Raw genomic sequence first — 20,674 nt, 5'->3', positions numbered from 1 at the left:
TTAATTCTGCTTTAAATGCGAGAGAGATAGTTTACAAGCAGGAGTACTCTTCTTAGCCACAGCTTTCTCTGATATTCTCCGTTTTGGTGTCGCCCGAATGCTGCGTTGCCTCCGTTTGCTCTCCTGCCTGACCGAAGAGTGCTGATGTTTTGTGGCTGGACCACAACTGTTTATTCTAGTCATCTTCGAATGTAGAGACATCTCAGCTGCAGTGGAATATCTGCAAGCAAGAGTCCTTTTTGCGTTTTTTTTTTTTACATGTCACAATATGTCATGTTAGTGTTCCTGTCTGCTTTAAGTGTGTATGGATCTGTGTGTGTGTGTTGGTCTGTGTGTATAATTAAGAGGCAGCGCAGCACAAAATGAAGGGACCTTGAGAGGTTCTTGTTGTCTGCAGCGGGCAGGGTGTTGTTGGAGGGGGGCGGGGCGTTCACTTTAGCAGGAGACTTCAGCGGACTTGGGTCCTGACTGGTCCACGTTGTTGTTGGCTGTGGCGTCCGTGTGGCCTTGCTCGGTCGTGTGGCTGCGGCTGCGGCTCCCCTCGTTGGTGTGCGAGCGCGAGCGGTTGCCATCGTGGGTGTGCGAGCGCGAGCGGTTGCCGTCTGAAGTGATGCTGGAGCCGGAGGCGGTACGGGAGCGAGCCAGGCGGGTCATGCTGGCAGAGGGCACTGAGAAAGGAGGAGTGCAGTCAGAATACGGAGTCGACTAAAGATTTAGCTTGTTGCTAAATTAGAAATAAAGCCATTCAGAACCAACCAAAAAGTGGTTAGTCACAGTTTCTTTACGAGTTAGAACGCAACGAAATCACCTTCGGCGTTCTTGCTGCAAAAGTTACACCAAGTTGGATTTGCCGACTGCGCGAATTGACCATGCCAACTACAATTAGCCATAAAAGCTAATAAGGTGCTTTGTGAAGTTTATGCATTCCAACGCTGTAGCAACTAAAATATGAACAAATCTAGCACTTCCTGTTTTTATGCGTTTAATTTATTTTAATATTTGACTTGATTCAAAACTTATTAAGGAAAACAAAACGGTGAGTTTTTGATTTTTCCCTAATTGTCTGCTCATCTTTTGTGGAAATGAAGCTTGAATTTTGTGGTACCGAAATGAAAATATTTTAATGCTGAAGTATTTTTTTTATTTTTTACTTTCTTATTTTTAACTAGCAAAGCAGCCTTTATACATTTTGTTGCATTCCAGTTCATTTTTATAACAGGGAAAATATAAAATTTCAAAACTTAAATGGATGGAGTACATAGACTGAAAATATTTTGCCCATTGTTCAAAACTAGATATGTACAGTTTTGTAAAAACAAATCAAAACAAAAAAAAAAAAAATTAAGATCAGACTGAAAGGGGATGTTGTGGTTATTCTGGAAGTTGAGACTTCTTTGGATAGCTCTAGTTTAGCTTGAAGCAAAACTACATATAAAGTGACTCTAAATGGGAGCCTTTGCTTTAAACCACATGATGTAAATAAATATTTTTTTAAGACTTAGGCTCATTAAATGAGGTCTGCAAACCATTTAGAAAAAACAAGGGCCGTTAGCACAAACTTCTTCATCTCACCACAAGAGGGCAGAGGCGCCTTAGATAGGGTTGGATCAGAACAGTTCATCTCATCACACACCTAAAAATGTCAAAACACCCGAAACTTTTGATGACTTACTGTATCCCATCCCCTGGATGAAGTACTTGAAAGCCTCTGTCAGCTTTCCGGGCTGCAGGGAGGAACAGAAACACAGATAATCAGTCTCCGTGTCATAAATAATCACTCAGCTTACATAAGACATCAACACGCTCCATCTCTCCATCCAGCAGCTTACAGAGATATGACAGCTGCTACAGGCAGGTGTAGCTCAGTGTGCAGGATTAAAACCTGACGACTGTGGTCCATATCTGCCTCTTCCTAATGCTCTTACATGCCACCTTCTTACACTACTGTCCACCCACACACACACACACACACAAAAACAAACTCTGACTACATGCACTCCTTATCCAGCCACATCCAGTTTGCCCTGCAACAGGAACTTCTATTTGAAAAACAAGAGAACCCACCTGGTCGACCTGGGGCATGCCTCCGCAATCAGCCATCTGGAAAAGGAAAGAGAAAAATCAGAAGCCATCATTACCTGCCAAAAACAAAAAAAAACGATACCCAAGATGACCCATTTTACCACCTTGTGCCCCCCCCCCGCCCCCTCTCTGCAATTGTGCTACTTTAGAGTTTCCACGGTGAATCCATTTTTTCAGTTCAGCAGTCATTTGATTTTGGTGCAGCCGATAAAAAGGTGGCCAAAGGCGACCAAAAGTAGGTCAGCTGGTGCAGAATGCACAGGCAAAGTGCGTATGCAAGGACATGTTCAGCTGTGGCAGCGCCGGTTAATATGTCACCAAGTAAGTGCTGACCCGCTGGAAACTTATCAGCCGAAGTGTTTCCATCAAGGCTATTATGATCTTAACGAGAATATGGGAGGGGAGCAGGGAGGTCTGGAGCGGGGGACATGAGTGGAGCAAAGGGGTCTGGACAGAGCTCTCACCTTAAGGAGGGTTGTTTTCGTGGGGTCCAACTTGGTGTTGCACTCCACCTGCAAGCACAAACAACTCCAGTTTATAAAGCTTCCCAGGGAATTCTGACTATACCGCAAATAAGACGGCAAAAGCTTTTATAGCGCTTACATAAATAAACAGTTAGGGGATTTGAGACAATTCCTAAGCTACGAGTAAACCCAGCAACACAAATCTCTTGACTTTAGGAGATTAAATCTAAATCGGAGTCACTTGATCTTTGTTCCTAGAACCATGTTTTTGCACAAGTCAAGTTCAAATGTTGCCATAATGCGGACAAGTAAACCGGCAAATCTTCTCCCCATCAACAGAAGACCGAAGTGGACGGAAAGCACGTTCGGGCCGTTATCTGGAGCGCCAGCAAAGTAATGAGTGACCAGCCTGAACTCACCACAGCATCCACAGCAGGAGAATTGTCGCCGACCACCAGCAGAGAAGGGCACCTGGATGAAAGTTGACCAATATTACAAACTATTGTGTCCTTTACTGCACAATTTAAAAAAAAAAAAAGGAGGCTGCCTATACTTACTTGAGAGTTCTGGCATTACATCCAGGGACTGGCCTCTCAATATCCAGATCCCTCCGGCTATAGAGAGAGGATCAGAAAAATCAGCTGCGTCTTGACTTGTTAAAAAACAAAACAAAACCTTTGACAAAAGTCTTATTCCACTGGCGTTACCTCTCGTAGGCCTTGACAAAGAGATGCAAGTTGAACTGGTTCATGTTGTTCAAGATATGATGGCGGAATGTGGCGATAAGGTCGTGGTTGTGGTGGATCTCCTCCTATAAAAGGAACCAAAAAAAAAAAAGAAATCGCACGTTAAACTTAGAACCTACATTTATGACCATTTTTAGAAGCCTTTGAGATTTATGGATATAGAAATGGGGAAACGTTGTACCTTTCCAAAGAGGTGGGTAATAATCATATCAAGCTCAGCGTGGGTCCAGCCACTGATCTGAAATTAGATAGAAAAACAATGTAAATAACATTTCTTTGTTATTTACTTTGTTTTGAACATTGTTAAAAATGATCTTGCTTTGATAGGTGTGCAATGAGATCTTAAGGCGTGAGATTTCACAATATTGAAAAACACAGAGTAAAATCTGTTTTGCACAATACTAACTCATTGTTGTTTGATGCAGGTTTCTGTTCAAGCTACCGTTAACAGCCAAAGATGTACTGACATTTTTGTTGGTCTTCAATATGTTACCTTGTGGGCAGCCCAGTCCATCCATCCCTCAGCACATGGGTTGATGTTGATGAGCATGAGACCTTCCACCATATTTGGATAGTCCAGCTAAAACGGGGGAAAGAAAAATGAACTGATGGTGAGTGATTCTGTTTTAGAGCGCAAAATGTCTAGAGTCTCCATTTGGTCATTTTAGGGCGATTACCATTTAAACTTAGGGAATTTAGATGTTGCTGCCCAATTTCAAGCTAAGATCCATTTCAGGTCTTCAGTGTTAGAAATGCAAGTCCTGTGCACAAAGTAAATTCACCCATGCAATAATCGGAAATATTCTCTCCAGTACGGAGTTAAAAGCCGTCTCCATCAACACAGAGACTTCCTACGGAGCAAAGTGCTAGCGCTGAGCCGATCGGCCACATTCCTCGGGCTTTTGTGGCTCAGAGGGCTTGGGTAATAAGCAGCCTTTTGAGACCAAAAATAAGCAGGAGGCAGAAACATTAGCTGCTAATCTGAGATTAATTAAAACCCGAATTACGGAGTGTGACTGGGAGAGTGAGAGGCGTGAACTTACGGCGAATCGGGTCAGCACGTACGCGCCGGCTCCGATGCCCATTCCGATGACGCTCTTCAGGCTGCGGTGCATAAAGATACGTGGATACTGTTAGAACAACGGGTTAGAGGATTCCTTACATGAAACGGTGAAAGGCTCATTTGGAAACTGAAGTTCAATTTACCCAAAGTGCTTCAGCACCAATGGGAGAGTCTCAGCAAGCTGGTCCATAGAGGGATACTCGTACCTTAAAAAAAAACAAAAAACAGAACGATTGAAAACTTTTAAAAACATATATATCCATAGTTAAGTTTATAACATTATGTTGCTCATTGTCAGAACACCACCGGTACTGGAGTTTCCGCTTTATGCCAGGACGGCGTTACCAAGGGCCAAAGCACCAACATCAAAGCAAGAGATTACAGAGATAAACGCCTGCCCTAGCGACACACATGTTAAATCAGGATGTCCCAAGTACATCCGCAGGAATCCATCCACCTACCTACCAGCGCCCAGTCAAAGGTCACAGACTGCCTGACGCAGATGGTGTGTGTGCGCATCGACTCACCCACTGGAAAAGGTGTTGGCTCCTTCATGCTGCCCCAAGGCGTCGACGTGACACACGGCAAAATGCTGCATGATTTCCGCCATGTCCTCGTGGTTGAAGAGCGGGTCCCAGCAAGCTTTGTCTGCGCACACACACACACACACGCACACACGCACACACACACGAAAAGGCAAATTAGCCATAATTAATAAGGGCAGGACTTGGATTCTGGAGAAATAAAACGGAATCTCCAGTTACACAATAAGTAAAGATGGGAGAGTTAAGATTCTGTAATGCAACAGAGTTTAAATGATTAAGCAGAGACATGTGGGGCAGTTACCACACAAAGGAAAGGTTTTCAAAAGCTACAATTTCAGAGTTGCTTACATTCTCTACCACGTCATTCTTAAGGTTTAAAACTATTTTCATATGAGGCACAAACAAAATAAAAAAATCAAAGTTTTCCCCTGGTTTCTGAAGCACAGAGTAAGCAGAATAATTACTTTGAAAGAGCTTACATTGTTATTTTTTTTTTCCTTTTTAAAGAAAACATGAGCAAATCTTGGTGTTCTTCTACTCAAGGTTACCATACCACGAGAGTCTTATTTCGACCCCTGCCTACCGCGCCTGGATAATCTGATCACACATGGCGCAGTCATTAAAAACCCCACCGGCTTTAGGAACAACAGATGTTTCGCTCAGATAAAGCTGAGGAAGGAGCAGGGGCTTACGGTTCAGGCCAATGTCATGGAAGGTAAGAATGACCGGTCTGTCCCCTTTGGGAGAGCCCTTCATCGTGCAGTGGAGTCTTCCGTGAGGAGTCTCAACATCGTGTTCCTATAGATGCAAAAAAAAAAAAAAAGGAATTTTTTAAAAAGCCAATCAAAGTGCTTAAAAGTGAAAGAAAAGTGTCAAGAAAAGCAGAACATTTTCTAGAAAACTGATTGAAATCATCACATAATTTATATTCCAATAGCCACTTTACTTAAATCTTCCCAAGGCTGTGAAAATTTTACCCATTCTTGGGAAAAAAAAAAAAACTACGTCAAATGCATTTAAATATGTAGACTCGTACCAATACCATCCACTAGCCATCTAACTCTCAATAAACTTTACTCACGCTGACTTCAATCTCAGCAACAATCATTTCCACATCAGAATCCTCCAGAACCATGTTTGCAGGACTCGAGTTCTAACACCGCTCGCTGTTGGAAAAAAAAAAAAAACGCAACAACGCAGACTCCCTCCCGAGCTACAGGTCTCCACACTTGGTAAGCCTCTGAAGTTGTTCAGCCCGGTGCCTCGAGCTGCATTTTATACCCTCGCTGCTTACCGGCCGGCCTTAAGCTCCCCAGCCTCCCAGGATGCCTTGCAGGCTGGTCAAAACAAGCTAATTCTAGATGAAGACATCCTTAAATTGGATCAGCCGGTGTCGGGCAGAAGGAGGCATCAGTCGGGGAACGGAACAAGCGTTAAGGATGCGTGTCTGATCAGAAACGGTAGATGAGGAATATGTGAGGGATTGACAGCTGCCGTTATTCAGTAATATGTTGGAATAAAGTCTAAATCAGGAATAAAGTGAAGACTATTAATAGTATTAAAATGGGGGCAAAACTGTTTTACAAAATTAGAAAGCCAAAAGAAAAAAAAGGGGTAGTTTTATTGAAAATATTATTTGTATAGTGTAAGTTATAAAATATGAATGAGAACAAAAGTAGGTAACCTAAAGATGAAAAATGACTTGAAAGGAATCACAACTATCTGCCTGTAAAAAAAAAAAAAGAAAAAAAAAAGTCATACTGATTAGTATAGTTGAAGACTACTTTATGAAAAATAATCGTACAAACTGTGCAGTATTGTGGGAATTTCTAACAGTGTGTACATTAGAAATGTACAGGATGTGACGAGAATCCTCGCATCGTCTTCTTCTTCCTGTCACGGCAGGGCCCGCTCAGGCACGTAGGCCACAAAGGCGGGATAATCCCTCCACATGTGCAAGTACATGACTGCACACCTGTAACTGCACATGCCTACCCAGACACGGCTATTAAATCCATACAAGCAAAACGCAGCTGCGCGACAATGCAAGCGACGCGGAACCAAACAGCACGATGTCGTCCCCCTGACTAATCCTAGGTCGCTAATTATCGCAATCAGGTCACCACAGATGCATGGCCTAGATAGTTCCTAGTGACCCAACCAATTAGTCAAGTCAGAGGAATCCAGAGTAAGGGAGTTGACCCGCAGAAGAGCGTCCCCTCACGCGGGGCAACTCCGGTATTTGCAAGGGCCTCAGAGGTCAAAGTGAAGCGGCTGAGAATGTTGCAAGTCAGCATTGAGCCAATGGGGGAAAATGACTGAAGGTGATCTTGTTTCTAATTTTAGGAGAGAAAAATAATACTTCCTTGAGCAGCATTCCTTCATCGCTCTGTAAAAAGCTGGGAGCCGTTACACCTCATTGAAACAAACTGAAACAAACTTCAGAGCTGAGAGACAGCACAAGCTCATACAGTCAATATGAACTTTTCAGAGGGGGTGGGGGGTTCCCCAAAATTGGCCAATAGGACTCTAGATTTACAACCTGAACCCGCAGGAATTCATTTGAATGAATGAAGAAAATGGTGAGATCCTACTACACCATCTGTAAGGAATTTGTTTTTTCTTTTTTTTTGTCTTTTTTTTTTTTACAGAAAGAAGGATTTCGGATTTGAAAAAGCTACGTTGGTGCAGCTATAACCTCACACACAACAGCACAGGTGCATGCATGTGTCCTGAAAAGAGACTTCATCACTTCCAGTAGCTGAATGAAGTACTACCTTAATTAGATTTATCTACAAACAAAAACACTGCAGAAGAGAAGATGAGTCACCACCACGGTGGAGAAAACTTTACAACTATGATGATTGTCACTGAATGGGAATGATTGCCCTTCATATTGGGCACCACACACAATGGGGGAAAAAATTAATAATAAAGCAGTGTAACCTAAACATGCAAAAAAAAAAAAAAAACATGTTTCAACTAGAGAGATGCAATAAATCTGTGTTTGTGAAGCCGTACCTTGACAACAAGTTGCAGTACAGCCTCTCTCAGGCCCTGGAAGGAGAGAACAGGTTAATGAGAGAATAAACTTAATGCAATTACAAGAACTAATTGAATTTTGCAAGAGCCTAACCCTGTCAACGAATGCAGTTTGACTTTTACTGCTACATTCATCACTCAGGACAGATATTCTGTTCTCAATAAAAAAAAGAAAAAAAAAAGAATGTGAACTGAGATTCGCTTTGCATTTTCCAAGGAAATTTTTTGTGTTTAAAGTTACGGTTATTTAGGTTCTGAAATGCCTGTCATAACCGATGGAATTGGTTTTATGGGATTCCCATTCATTTAGAAAAAAAAATGCATAATTTTGAGTTTTTTTCTGACTGTATTCTACCCCTTCAAGTGTCATGAAATTCAGCCTTATGATTCCTGCAGGTTTGCTGACCGATGTGCATGCAGCAGTGCAATCAAATCTAGAAATGACATGAGCTGCACCAACTGCTAAAGCATAACCCTGCATACATCTGTTGCAGTGCCCTGCTGGTCAGACGGCTGTAAGACACATTTGACTGTTCTATATCATATTCTGTGGCAAAAAGGGGGAAATAAATGACATTTATCCTATGGGAATACACTATGAATGTGTGTAGACTAATGGACTGCCATCCATCAGTGATGTCTTCAAAGCCTGCCTGTTAAAGCTGTTGACTGCAGAATCACAACCTAAACAGATAGGCAACAACTTACACAGCTAATATCAGTTTGAGAGACTGTCGCTCTATAAAAACACTAAATTTAGAGGAGTTTTAATTCTGTAGTTCTGCTGAAGCTTATGCATTCAGATCAAAAGTTGAGTACATAAAAGTTATGTCATGTGAGCAGCCATAGGAATAATTGTTGTTTCATAGTTTTTAAGTATTTAGCATAGGAGAGCAGGGTATAAAAAAAAAATAAATAAAAAAAAACAAAAAAAAAACATGCAAAAACATAGTTTATCACAGTCAGGAATCTGCATTTATTATGTTGTTTAATCAGGGAAAAATATCAAGATCACACTAATTGATGACTGTTGCCACACAAAACAAATAACTGACAGCTGGGAATAACTGAGAATAACACTAAACATTAACATATTTAATACAAGTGTAGTTGTGCGCAGCTCAGTAGTACAACGGCACCACTTACCGTAGCTGGTGGACAAAAGTCCATTTATAAAGGCTACATTTTAACCGCCAAAGCAAATTTGCATGTGCGGAGTTCTGATTCTACGCAGTGATGCAGAATTTTGAAATGCTTCCCAAACGTCGCTTTTAGAGCTACTACAAAATTCTGCCATCAAAAGTTCAGATTGCCAATTCCTGGAGTCATGAAGTATAAAAACAAAGCAGCCTGCCAAATACTGCATGTCAACAGTGCTTTTTGATGGGAGTATTTCAAACTGCAATATTGCCAAGACAGTTGCGATTCAATGAATTTGCGACTCCAGGTTAAATCATCATAGATGTCTATGATTTAAAATTTTGATCAAATGCCACAAAATAGTTTTTTTTTGTTTGTTTTTTTTTTTTGGCTTATACCATACTAAGACATAACTTTCCAAATATGTGTTCACAAACATGTATTGGCTTTTGGCATACATACCGGTAGTTCTCTGTCAACCAACAGGGGTTTGGCCTCAACTTTGATGTCGTCCATTGCAGATAGCTACAGAGCCTGGGGCGTCACAGAGAAGAGAATAGTTAGAAAAGGCTCAACGTGGAACTTCAAGGTTTTCTGAAACTATATTTCATAATAAAGTACAGCTCTGTAACAGATGGTACATGAAAGGAATTCCAGATTGAGCTTCGGGAAGAGTCGCTCTCCCACTTTATATCTGCCAAATAACTGCTTGAACATTAGTGTGTGTTTTTCTTTTCTGTACTACAGTACACAGCCTCAGGTGGAAATTTATAAAAATAAAAAAAAAAAAACCTGCAAACACTTGCAGTTGTGACTTGCACCAACATGTGTATCATGTAAAAGGACCACACCTAACAGCCTACACCACAAACATAGACCGACTGGCTGTGAAACCCAGTAGATAAGGCGCTCAGGCAACTGGCAGACAAAGAGGAAATCTAACTGAAAGCGGAGGAGGAAATGGGATCCCAGTGACTTTGGCCCCGAATCCCCTCCCCTCCTCTTAAGCTCACTTGAAATCAACCATATTGAACTCAAGATCGTCATCGCCAGAACTGCCAGAAGAGTTTGGCATTATGTCGGAGAGCGGATGAATTTCACAACACGACAGCAGTGTTTATCCGAAGCGCTGCAAGTATGAAAAGAGGAAGACTGAACAGAAAACAAGGAAGGAGCGGAGCCATGCAGATCATGCCGCTTTGTTGGAGAGAACATGCAGGCTGCGACTCTGCATGCAAATCAAATTAGCCATTTAAAAGGGGATTCTTTGTCCACTTGTCTGGTCACTCCTGAGAGCCAGAGGCGAGCCGTTTCTCTTTTCTCTGCAGCTGAAGGGAGGCAGGACTGACCGGGACTCATCCACATTCACAGGAAGCAACCGACACCCTGGTTCCCAGCAAAACTTCCCAGCCTCTGACCCCATCTCTATGAACTTTCCCCGGCTTTCGATTGCTCTGGCTGTGTTTGCTTTTTCCAGGTTGACACAATGTGCTTTCACAATGTGCATTGGAAAAGTTAACAAAGCTCTAAAAAAAAAAAAAGAAAGAACTTATAAAAGCAGGTTTCCCATTAAAGAGAAAGAGAGAGAGAGAAATTGATCAAGTTTCATATGTAGTCGTCTGACAGAAAACACCCACAAAGCACACACACACAAGCCAGTGTATGCTACTCTGACTGCTAAAGCAGTCCAGAGCCAAAGCCAGATGAAGAGGAGTGTCGAACAACAGGTTCATTTGTCTGCAGCGATCCAAAACAGGACCACCGCTGCACTGCAGGAGCTTTGTTGAAGAGGGCAAGACACCGGCCCCCGCCAAGATTCCTCAGTCATGTGAGAAAGAAAAGCCACAGTAAAAAGAAAAGACAACTGTTCGGGGCTTCCTTTCTGGGCGGCAAGGTATTAGAGGAACAACTAAATGAAACAAGGACACAATTACTAACAGAACTGAAATAAATTAGCCAAGAAAGGGGCCGCCACACTCCATCCTTTCTTCCACCACCTGTTAACTTCCTTGATTCACTTAGTGTATGCGTCACCTGGCCAACGAAGAACCACGCAACATAGAGGAGCACCCAAAGGTCAACAATTGGTATAATCTCAACTTTTTTCCCCTGTGAAAGGTAATCGACTGGTTTATTTACTGAAAATGGAACTAAAAAAAAACTTCCACTATTTCCAGTCTGCAAAAACATCCCCTGTGAAACTCTTATCAGTGGGACATCTGTCATGGAGAGATAGGAATAGTAATCCTTCAATTTCTACCACCACTTCCATATAAAGAAGAAGCTACCGTTTATTTTGTTCCTCTTTTATGTACCGTAGATCTCATGAAATAAGAAAAAAAAAAAAAAAAAGTCAAAAAAAACAGCAAAAAAAAAAAAAAAAAAGCCAGAAAAATCCAGCATCTCTGGCTTCTCTGAAATGTAAATTTAATTTATTCACCAATAAAACCCTGATTGGTGAATCTAATACTTTAATGGGAAAAGAAACTTAAAAGAAACTTAAAAATAATTTAAATAACATTAATCTTTTCGCTGCCTCCCACTTGTGTTGTTTGTGCCAACGTTTTCTTCGAAGGGACAGTATTGTGGCGCTGCAGACAGGAACACTCCAATGCAAACTCCTAAAGTCTTCTTGATGCTCAGCATTAGGATTCATAATTGGACCACAGATTGGCGAGGAGGGGAGGGAGACTTTTGAAAAAATAGTGAACTTTACAGGCAAAATATTTCCCTCAAACTGCTTTGGTCTGGCTGTAGTAAAAGCGTCTTACGCAATCATGAACAGGAAACAGTGGGAGGATGTGCGTTTGGGATGAGTTAAAATGCAGTCATAAAAAAACAAAACGCACCAAAGCAAACGCTGCAGCGACTTCTCAAACCCTCAACGGGCACAATCATGGTGAATTTGTTTTACGCAAAACTCTTAGAAGTGGGGCTATTTTCATGAGAAAAATGATTCTCCCTCTTTACTGAGACGATGTGGTTAAGCTCCTCCGATGCTCTCACTTTAAATCCAGAGATAACAACAACAACGCTGATTTAAACCTCAACCTGGAGTGAGCAACCAGCTCAAGCTCTCATGTTTCAGATAAAGACCCTGAGCACATAAAGCTGGTTTCGATAAGACCAACATGTACCGACAAGTTCAGGAAAGTGACAAAGTTTTGGAGAGGAGTCGAAGCTGGTGAAGTGCGCTCACACCGTTTGACATCCACAGACCAATCTGCAGAAACAATGATTGCTTCTCTAATCTTTGGGAACTCACTTAATCTGTCAAATCCCTGGTTCTGAAATATCGGCACGGGCCTCAGCAGCAGCAACAGAAGCGCCAGCAGGCCCTGTCAGATTAAGCTGCTGAAGACCTACATTTTTTGGACAATAACAGATGATAAAAAAAATAAAATTAAATTAAAAAAAACATTCAGGACTTTGTTTTATCAATAGGGTCACTTAAGGGTTGACAAGGCCCTAAAATAAATAAAAATAAATAAATAAAATAAAAATTAAAAAAAAACGGAGAAAAGGAGGAAACATGACAGCAGCAACAGCTGGTGTTTTTGTGGTGTGGGTCCTCCTGATACACAACTCACCAGTCCTTCTGAGGTCAGTCCAATAATCTATTACACACGACACAAGACCGGATTAAGCTCCATGTCAACATTTGAAATGCCTGTGAATCTACATAATGTGACGTGGAAATTCAGCTTCTCAATCCATTTTTTTAATGTATATTTTGAGCAGTAAATCCACGGCAGTTCAGTTTCTATCAACCCACACGCATGGCTTGCTTTTGCTTTGTTTAATATTGTGGCTTGATACGAAAAAAAAAAAAACAACAACCGCAAAGCATCTTCTCATTTGTAGAATTTCAAAAATTCCAAGTATTTTTTGGACGCCTCTAGTGACACGTGTGGACGGGGCCTATACACATCAGCGTGTCTCTGCAACAATTAACGTGCATTTCATTTTTACTCACCTGCAGAAAAATTATATATACATATATGCAAACTGCAGATGATCAACCATATGACTTTATTTTTTTATCTCCTAAATAAGAACACGAGTTGTGCATGCAACTTGCTAAACACATGCATAAATAAAGAAAAACAAAACAAAAAAACATATATCGCACACTCTTGAAAATGCTAAACTTTCGCTTTACGCGTAAACAATAGTAATCCCAACGTGGCCAGACATGCTGCGTACCCCCCAAAACACACAGACAGCGAGAAAGCGCTGGATTTCCTTTAAAAGTCGAATATATTCGGTTTCATAAACCTACCTGTTGCTTCTTCAACTTCTGATTGTCCCGAGTCAAACACCCAGCTACAAATAAAAAAAAAGTCCACAAAAACTAAGCCTTGTCTTGTGGCCCTGTTTTTGTTTACAACGCTCAGCGTATGCAAGGCGGATGTGAGGGGGGGAATGTTATAAAGCCTGGTGGGGGGGAGTGTGCGGCCCTGCCCACTTCCTTCCACCGTTGTGTCTATTGGGCAACAGCTGCTGAAGGGATGGTTCCAGCGGTTTGCGAGAGTAAAAAAATGCTCAAAAAAGTGACTCGTACTCGTTAGTGTTGCACTCTTAGCTTTTCTGACTTGGAACTCAAAGTCAGAAAACTCAAAGATAGCTTTATAAGCGGGAATGTGCTGATCTTTCATCACAGTTTTGGACACTAAAATATGAGAAATTTCTGCTACTTTTAGAGTTAGCCCTCCTTAAAATGTCATATCTCTTATATTTGCATCTCTTGGGACTTGGAATTAGCCCCAGGCTAGCTCCCAGGAAGTGTGCATTCCTGCATTATTGACATCTGTAAAAATGTGTTTCAGACAGTGGCTCCAAGGGGCCGACTGCAAGGAATGCAGCCAGGAGATCAACCTCAGTTTGAGGCCGAGGCAAGTCTGTACAAAGGGAAGCCCTTCCCTAACCCTCTGATCATTTCCACTTTTCTTCTCAGACTGCTGTTCTTGTCCCACAGAAGCATTCATCAGCTGCAAGGCAGCAGAAGCAGCTCAGGTCTCCAGATGTTCCACGGGCAGTAATGGTCACCTTACTTTACAATCTTGACTTACATCCTTTGCAAATTAATTACTTTCACATGTATTCTTCCACATTTTATGTTAAAACCCACAAACATTTTTTTTTTCAAAAATCTGAAAAGTGTGGCTTGCATTTGTATTTGACTCTCTAAACTCTGAAACCTTTAAATAAAATCCAGTGCAACCAACTGCAACTCAGAAGTTTCCTCATTGGATGAATACAATCATCTAAAAATGGAAAGAGAATGTATCAACTACAAAGCTACCAAGCGGGTAGGATCTGTTGACATGACAAACGCTAGTTGTGATATCTGCAACTCTAGCATTCATTAAAAGAAAACAAGGGCAGCAGATGCAAGAAATGTATCAAAAGCTATTTGACGTTTGACGTTGGAGACACATCATACTTATAAATGAAGGTGCTCCAGTCAGATAGGAGCAAAAGTTACTGTTGAAGAAAAAAAAAAAAAAAAAACTAACTCTGCACATCAGTCTGAACATATGAGAAACATTTTTGATGGCAGCATTATGCTATGGAGATCCATTCATTTTCAACAGGGACAAGAAAGCTAATCAGATGCTAAAAGCAGTGAAAGGAAACCCGTAGAGGACCAAAACTTGACAATGTGATTATTGCAAGGCGCTGTGATGCCTGCACTTGATGCCCTCATCGGTGGTTTGGCAGTTGAACAACAAAGATCGCAGAGGTCATCAGAAACCTGAGCGCTGACCTTTTTGGAAAAGAAGCATACACCAGCATTTGTAAAAAAAAACAAACAAAAAAAAAACAGTTTTTTACCACCTAAGTCCTTTTACTTCTCGACTAAGCGCACCCTGCAGTGTAGGACTCCGCATGGAAATTTCCACACCTTGCAAGAACGGCGCAGAGAATCTGCCAAGAAGTCCTAGTATTAGCAACAGGGAGTGTGAAAGGTCCTTGTCCAGGACACAATAGGCGCAGTGTGAGGTGGTAATGCAAGGCCTTCAATAGCAACACATCAGACAATGGGGAGCATTCGAAGGCGGATATAATCACAGGGCAAATTTCATGTGTCACTTCATAAGGCACTACAAGCTGCAAAAATGAAAAGAATTCATGGCAAAACGTTAAAAAAAAAAAAAAAGCATAAAAATGTAGATTTATTGAATTTGGTGAGTTTGTATAACTGAAAGCTAACTATTATTGTGACTCACTGTTTTTGCAGACTGACAGAACTAAATGGAGCATTTATGGGTTGCAGGATGTCTCAATACCTGATAAAGCAGGTGGACTTTAGCCTGGCTGATAAGCGCAGGAAAGACAGAACATATATTAAGTTTGCACTGTGACACACTTTGTAAAATAACAAAAAATAAATAAAAAACAATTTCAAGTTGCAATTATTTTTATCACAAGATTATTTATTTATTTATTTATTTTTTATCATTCCACAACTTTCTTTGCACAGACATTGGAAGTTTTTTGTAAATGCTTCGTCTTGACTTTTATGTATCGCTGGACGTTTTCAGACTGTTTGCACTTCAATTTAATAATTGCTTGAACAGATAAACACGGTACCGTCTGATATGTGGAGACTGTACCAAGGTTTAATTTACTTGTGGGGGTCAAGTTTTATGTTCCTGGCATGTTTGGCCAATTTATTCTGTAATACATTCACAGCTTGGCCTCTATTTGACTCAAATTGTGAATTAACCTCTCAGAACCTTACAAAGCCACAACATCGTCCTTTGTGTTTTCCTACGTAGTTTAAATAGGTTTATGATCTGCATGAACATCTGTAATATACAAATCCTAAACAGACAAAAGGCATTCTCTTAATTTCTTGTTCAGTTAGTCTTGTCCTTTTTTTCTCCTCAGCTGTTTGAAAAGTTAATGTGTCTCCTGTTTCTTGCCAGCTGATGGGTGAACAAGTGTATCCATGTTTGCTTTTTTGAAGTTCACGCCAAAGGTCTACTGCTATTTTCTCTGCAAACAGAGAAGACAAATAAAAGATTAAATGAGAAACTCTGAGAGTCTGATCCCATCCCGACAGCAGCTGCCGTGCAGAAAGTTCCTCCTACATATAACCTGTCACGTCTGCCCCTTCCTAAAATCTGGTTTTCCCCTGAGATTTAACCGCTGCACCCGCCCATCCGAGTTTCATTGTGTGTCTCTTAGCTGGATTGAACCGGTCGTCACATACACTGACGCAAGAGGCTTGTAAGAGGAGTGCATGATTCAGACACACATGACAAGTGTTGTGTTTGTAGGTCACGTAGTAAGAGGTGTGTAACAGGAAGTCAATTTGTTACTGCTGAAAAAAAAAAGAAAAAAGTTTGCATTGTTTTTTTTGTTGTTGTTTTTTTTTGTTTGCTTGTTTTCTTTTTGACATGTCCATGACAGCACTCAGGCTGACATTGTCTGGGGATTTGGATGGTAAATATTTCCCAACACTGTTTGCTATTAACTGAAAGATGAAGTTTTTTCCAGATTTGTGTTGTCCAGATAAATCATTATACAGAGCTCGAGGTCAAGCTTTGCCTCCTGAAGGTCAGGAATGTTTTCGAAGGCTTTCCACGTGGAGAAGAAAAAAATTTTTTTCTGCATTAATTAAAACTAAGTAATGCAGCACTTAGATATAAATTTCTCATAGTACTCAAGATGTTTTCTATAAATGTGTTCATTATGTTTTCATTGCACCTTATTGTGGGTCAAAGAATAAATAAAGGCTTGTCAGCTGCTCATAAAGGGACATTTTGGATTGGAAATTTCCTTCAGCCTGACCTGCATTCAGTGCTGATTGTCTTAATAAGGTGCAGTAACTTCTACGATAAGACTGCTTTCTATTCTCTTGATGTTGATAAGATCGTTACTTATTACCCAAAAAGGGCTTTGCAATGTGTCTGATACGCGACGGTCTTTAGTGACTGGCAAAGTCTTAATAACACTGTTTGTTTGTTTGGTCTTTGAACTGCAGGCTTTTAAAGATTAAATTAACTTTAGGTCCTAGCTTGAGGCTAATTCTACAGACTAGATCAATAAAGGTGCTTGGAAAAAAAATAACAGAAAGGTTGTTTCTCAGACGTTGTTACAAGAAAAAAACAGTAATGAGAGGTTACTGACCGGACCTGCATGGATCGGGTCCCAGGAAACGAAGGGTGCTCTGGATTACTGCCTTTCTGTGACAGGAGTTGTTTCTCATTAAGCCAACGTAGTTAAAAAAAACAAACAAAAACACAAACGCAGCTTTGAGCTTAGTTTGTATTAAGTACGACTTAACATAATTTTATGAATTACGAAACGTTATAGAATAATATAAAATTGAAGTAAATAGAAAATCAAATAAAATAAGTGAGATAATAACTCTTGAGAAGACAATAAAGATTATAAAATGGCAAAAAAATAAATAAATAACTAAGAGCACCTTAATTTTTCCGCAGATTATCACAGAGTCAAATTAATTACAAATAGTCCACACAAAGTGGCTCAAATTTAGCCTAAAATAATGTAAAAGAACAAAAAGAAGCTCAAAACGTGTTTGACTCAAGCGACTCGTCTTCAGACATGCTCACGATTAATCACAAAGACTTCAAACAACAATGTGAAATTTAAAACAACAAAGACACTAAGAGAAAAACGTAAAAGATTTAAAATGGCAAAAAAAAAAATGGCAATAAACTTTTATATGACTTGACTCAAAAACACATAAAACATGACGGTTAAACATTAACTCCAAACAGCTTCAAATTAGCTCAAACTGCAACAACAAAGGAGCTTTGATGACCTCTATCTTAAGCATCAAGGTCAGATTTGATCGGTTACTCTACTGCGATGCTCAAATGAGGTTCAAAACAAACTGGAGGCATACTCAAAACTTTGCTGCAAATGTCAGAGAGCAACTGGGCAGACGTTTACTTTAGCAGATGTTTTGAGCGAACATAAAGCGGCTCAAAATTTCACCTTAAAATTTACTCAAAACAATTTTGGAGATGCCCAAATTTACTCAAAACAAAGTCTCGTATTTTCAAGCACCAACAAAAGAGTTCCAAAACAATGACAAAGGAAAAAAAAAATGTTATCAACCACAATCAGGTCAAATAAAACACAAAGTTATTGGCTATAAAACACATTTTATAAAGATCTGGAATGGCAACAGGGACATAAAAGACACAGAGGTTTTATAAAGCGCTGATTTCTTTCTGATGATGTCTAATTTATTGTTTCTGACTTCTGAAATGCAAACAAGTTCGGGACCTTTAGCCAGGGGGCTTGTTGATTCAAAAACTGACCGTGTTTACAGTCACATATTGCGGGTCAGGCTCACAGAGTCAGTCAGCTGACGCGTTATCAGATGAGCGAGACAAACAATGTCAATGAAAGTTTTAATATCTTAGAAGACAATAAACATCCTTAGGCTCTTTCTACACAAGACCAGTAACAAATTAAAGTGCGCTTAGTGTTGTTTTCACGCTGTCAAAGTACAAGCTATGGTGTGCAAGTTGTGCACTGAGTAAATGATTATGGGCAAATAAAATGACCACCATCGAGGAATCCAGGTGCATTCACCTTAGTGAGCTCATCGGAGGTTGCATAAGGAGACAAGACACAAACAGTGAGTGGACTACCCCAGGAGCTAAACCTAATCTCCTCAAAGCCACAGTAACCGCTCGTCAAGTTCTCCATCGGTAATATCCTTACCGCCCCTACCAAGTATAGACACGTTCAGCATGCCAAGGAACAGAGGGTACTGGTGACAGAAACATCGAAAGCTAAACAAGCACTGTCAGTGGTTGTTTACATGGTGCCATTGCATGGCTACAAGTCCAGAAACGTCTCTGATTATGTTTTCTGCCTCGGTTGTTGCACTGCAGCCTCTGCTTGTTCATACTGTAAATATTCAATTGGAAAAAAGATGTTTGTCTTCATCCCTCTTTCAATGATTGACATCAGCAAAACATCCCAAGAACAGCAACAGTCAGCCTCGTCTGATAAAGCTGAATCGGTAGTTAAGTTTGGAAACGGCCTCCCTTTTGATTGCAGTGTAATACGTGAGGTCAGGCCGCCTCACTGAAACCGGGGCTGAAAAAGACTGAAATCCGCTCAGATTCACGGTTGCGGAACGTTAAGCGGACATTTGTTGCTCAGAACTACTTAATTCCTTTGGATAACGTCTCTGTTTAACCCGAGAAGAATAAAAGGAAAAAGAAATGAATTACCACGGTGGTCAGTGACATACTCAGTTAAACTGTGGTGGGATCTTGTTTTTATTCACCCTTCACATGGGGGAACAAAACAAAAAAATATGATGATTATGTGTAAATACTGGACACTGCCATCTGGATTTTTGGGTTGTGGTCATAGGGGTTGAAGATAAAAAATAATAAAAAAACAAAAGTTACAGAAAGCACATTCTCCTCCGTCAAAAAAACACAACATAATAAAAATAATATAGTTTTTACTAGGTGCTAAAATTGATCAAATCTAACCTGAAGCAATGAAGAAAATACAGAGTGGCAAAACACAGCACTTTCTTAATTTATTAAATAAAAACACAGCAAAAGAAAATAAAAACAATGTGTGAAAATGTTTACAACTGAGCACACGGGTACTGCTAGTAAAATGCTAATAATGGCTAAATACAAAAAATTTTGAATTTTGGCAGATTGGTGATCTGCAGCCCAGACAATTTGAAGAGAAAAGTGCCGAGCTGAACAAATCTGTGTTTCTGTAGAGGTAAATCATTTTTAAACCTGGACAGAGAATAAAAACTCTAGTTTTATTGTAGCTTTTTTATTATTATTTCATCTAGCATAAAACTCTCTAAAGGACAGCAGGAGTACTTTATTTTTTACAATGGCAGTATATGGCTGGAGAAGGGTCAAAGAACTACTCTGGGAAATGGATTACTAAAATGAGAAACTGAATATGACTGAAGAGCGGGGCTCTTTTTTTTTTTACTGCTTCAAGAAAAATATGGTCACATAAACACTGGTCATTCATTTTTATCTATTCAGGATATTAGTATTATTTGCTTTCCCAGCACGAATCTCTTCCAGATGGAACAACAATTTGAAGCTACAGGAGCCAGCCAAACAAATCCTTAAGTGTCAATCCATCAAACATGTAAAGTACAGTTATATTATAAAACTACATAAAAAGGTATCTTAGAGGTGACCCTGAGGACAGAGTGTCATGCAACACAAATGTCACCACTGATTTAACCGCACCGGATTGCTTGATCATACCTTAAAATTAATGATTGGCAGTTTGCTTTGGAAAAATATAAAAAAAAAAAAAAAAAAAAAAACAAAGTTTAGAGCCAAAACTAATTATGTTGCCAACTTTACTGCCCTGTTGTTAATAGTTAAAAATGGGTCGCTGACCCAAATAGGCTAGCTGTTAATGATTTCTTATCAACCTTGTAGTGAGGATAAACAAACATCTGTCCACAATATCACCGCTACAGATCAAAGCTCCTCCTCACACCTGCAGACAAACACTGTTGATGTGGGCCGTAAAACAGTCATATGAGAGATAACGAGGCCCGTTTTAAGGTGTGCAAACTGGACGTCC

At 40.3% G+C, this 20,674-nt stretch overlaps 1 protein-coding gene across 2 annotated transcripts; it reads right to left on the bottom strand.

The window, feature by feature from the left end:
- Positions 1-235: 235 nt before the first annotated feature.
- ndrg1a (N-myc downstream regulated 1a) lies at positions 236-13,488 on the bottom strand. Of its 2 annotated transcripts, XM_007547573.2 has the most exons (16): positions 13,365-13,488; positions 9,545-9,616; positions 7,922-7,957; positions 5,593-5,698; positions 4,883-5,003; positions 4,499-4,561; positions 4,336-4,396; positions 3,786-3,872; positions 3,474-3,530; positions 3,254-3,357; positions 3,104-3,160; positions 2,966-3,017; positions 2,547-2,594; positions 2,065-2,100; positions 1,673-1,724; positions 236-668 (listed from the first exon to the last, which is right to left on the bottom strand). In XM_007547573.2, the coding sequence occupies exons 2-16, from the start codon at positions 9,596-9,598 to the stop codon at positions 436-438; spliced, it is 1,167 nt and encodes a 388-aa protein (XP_007547635.1). In that variant the 5' UTR covers positions 9,599-9,616; positions 13,365-13,488; the 3' UTR covers positions 236-435. The 2 variants fall into 2 exon arrangements, with proteins under 2 accessions (XP_007547635.1, XP_007547636.1); XM_007547574.2 differs by lacking the exons at positions 7,922-7,957; positions 9,545-9,616; positions 13,365-13,488 and adding an exon at positions 5,982-6,450 and having other exon boundaries at positions 436-668.
- Between the last annotated feature and the right edge of the window lie 7,186 nt (positions 13,489-20,674).

This window comes from Poecilia formosa, unplaced genomic scaffold (genome assembly GCF_000485575.1).
Source record: "Poecilia formosa unplaced genomic scaffold, Poecilia_formosa-5.1.2 Scaffold21, whole genome shotgun sequence".
Taxonomy (NCBI): Eukaryota; Metazoa; Chordata; class Actinopteri; order Cyprinodontiformes; family Poeciliidae; genus Poecilia; species Poecilia formosa.
The sequence above is the reverse complement of the archived record's forward strand: the minus strand, read 5'-3'. Positions and strand labels throughout refer to the sequence as shown.

Excerpts from the sequence above, each read along its gene's own strand:
- ndrg1a (XM_007547573.2), bottom strand. The coding sequence starts at position 9,598 with ATGGACGACATCAAAGTTGAGGCCAAACCCCTGTTGGTTGACAGAGAA. Across the intron at positions 5,004-5,592 it reads CCATGACATTGGCCTGAACC|ACAAAGCTTGCTGGGACCCG; the intron begins GTAAGCCCCTGC and ends GTGTGTGCGCAG. Across the intron at positions 4,562-4,882 it reads GCCAACACCTTTTCCAGTGG|GTACGAGTATCCCTCTATGG; the intron begins GTGAGTCGATGC and ends TTTTTTTTTAAG.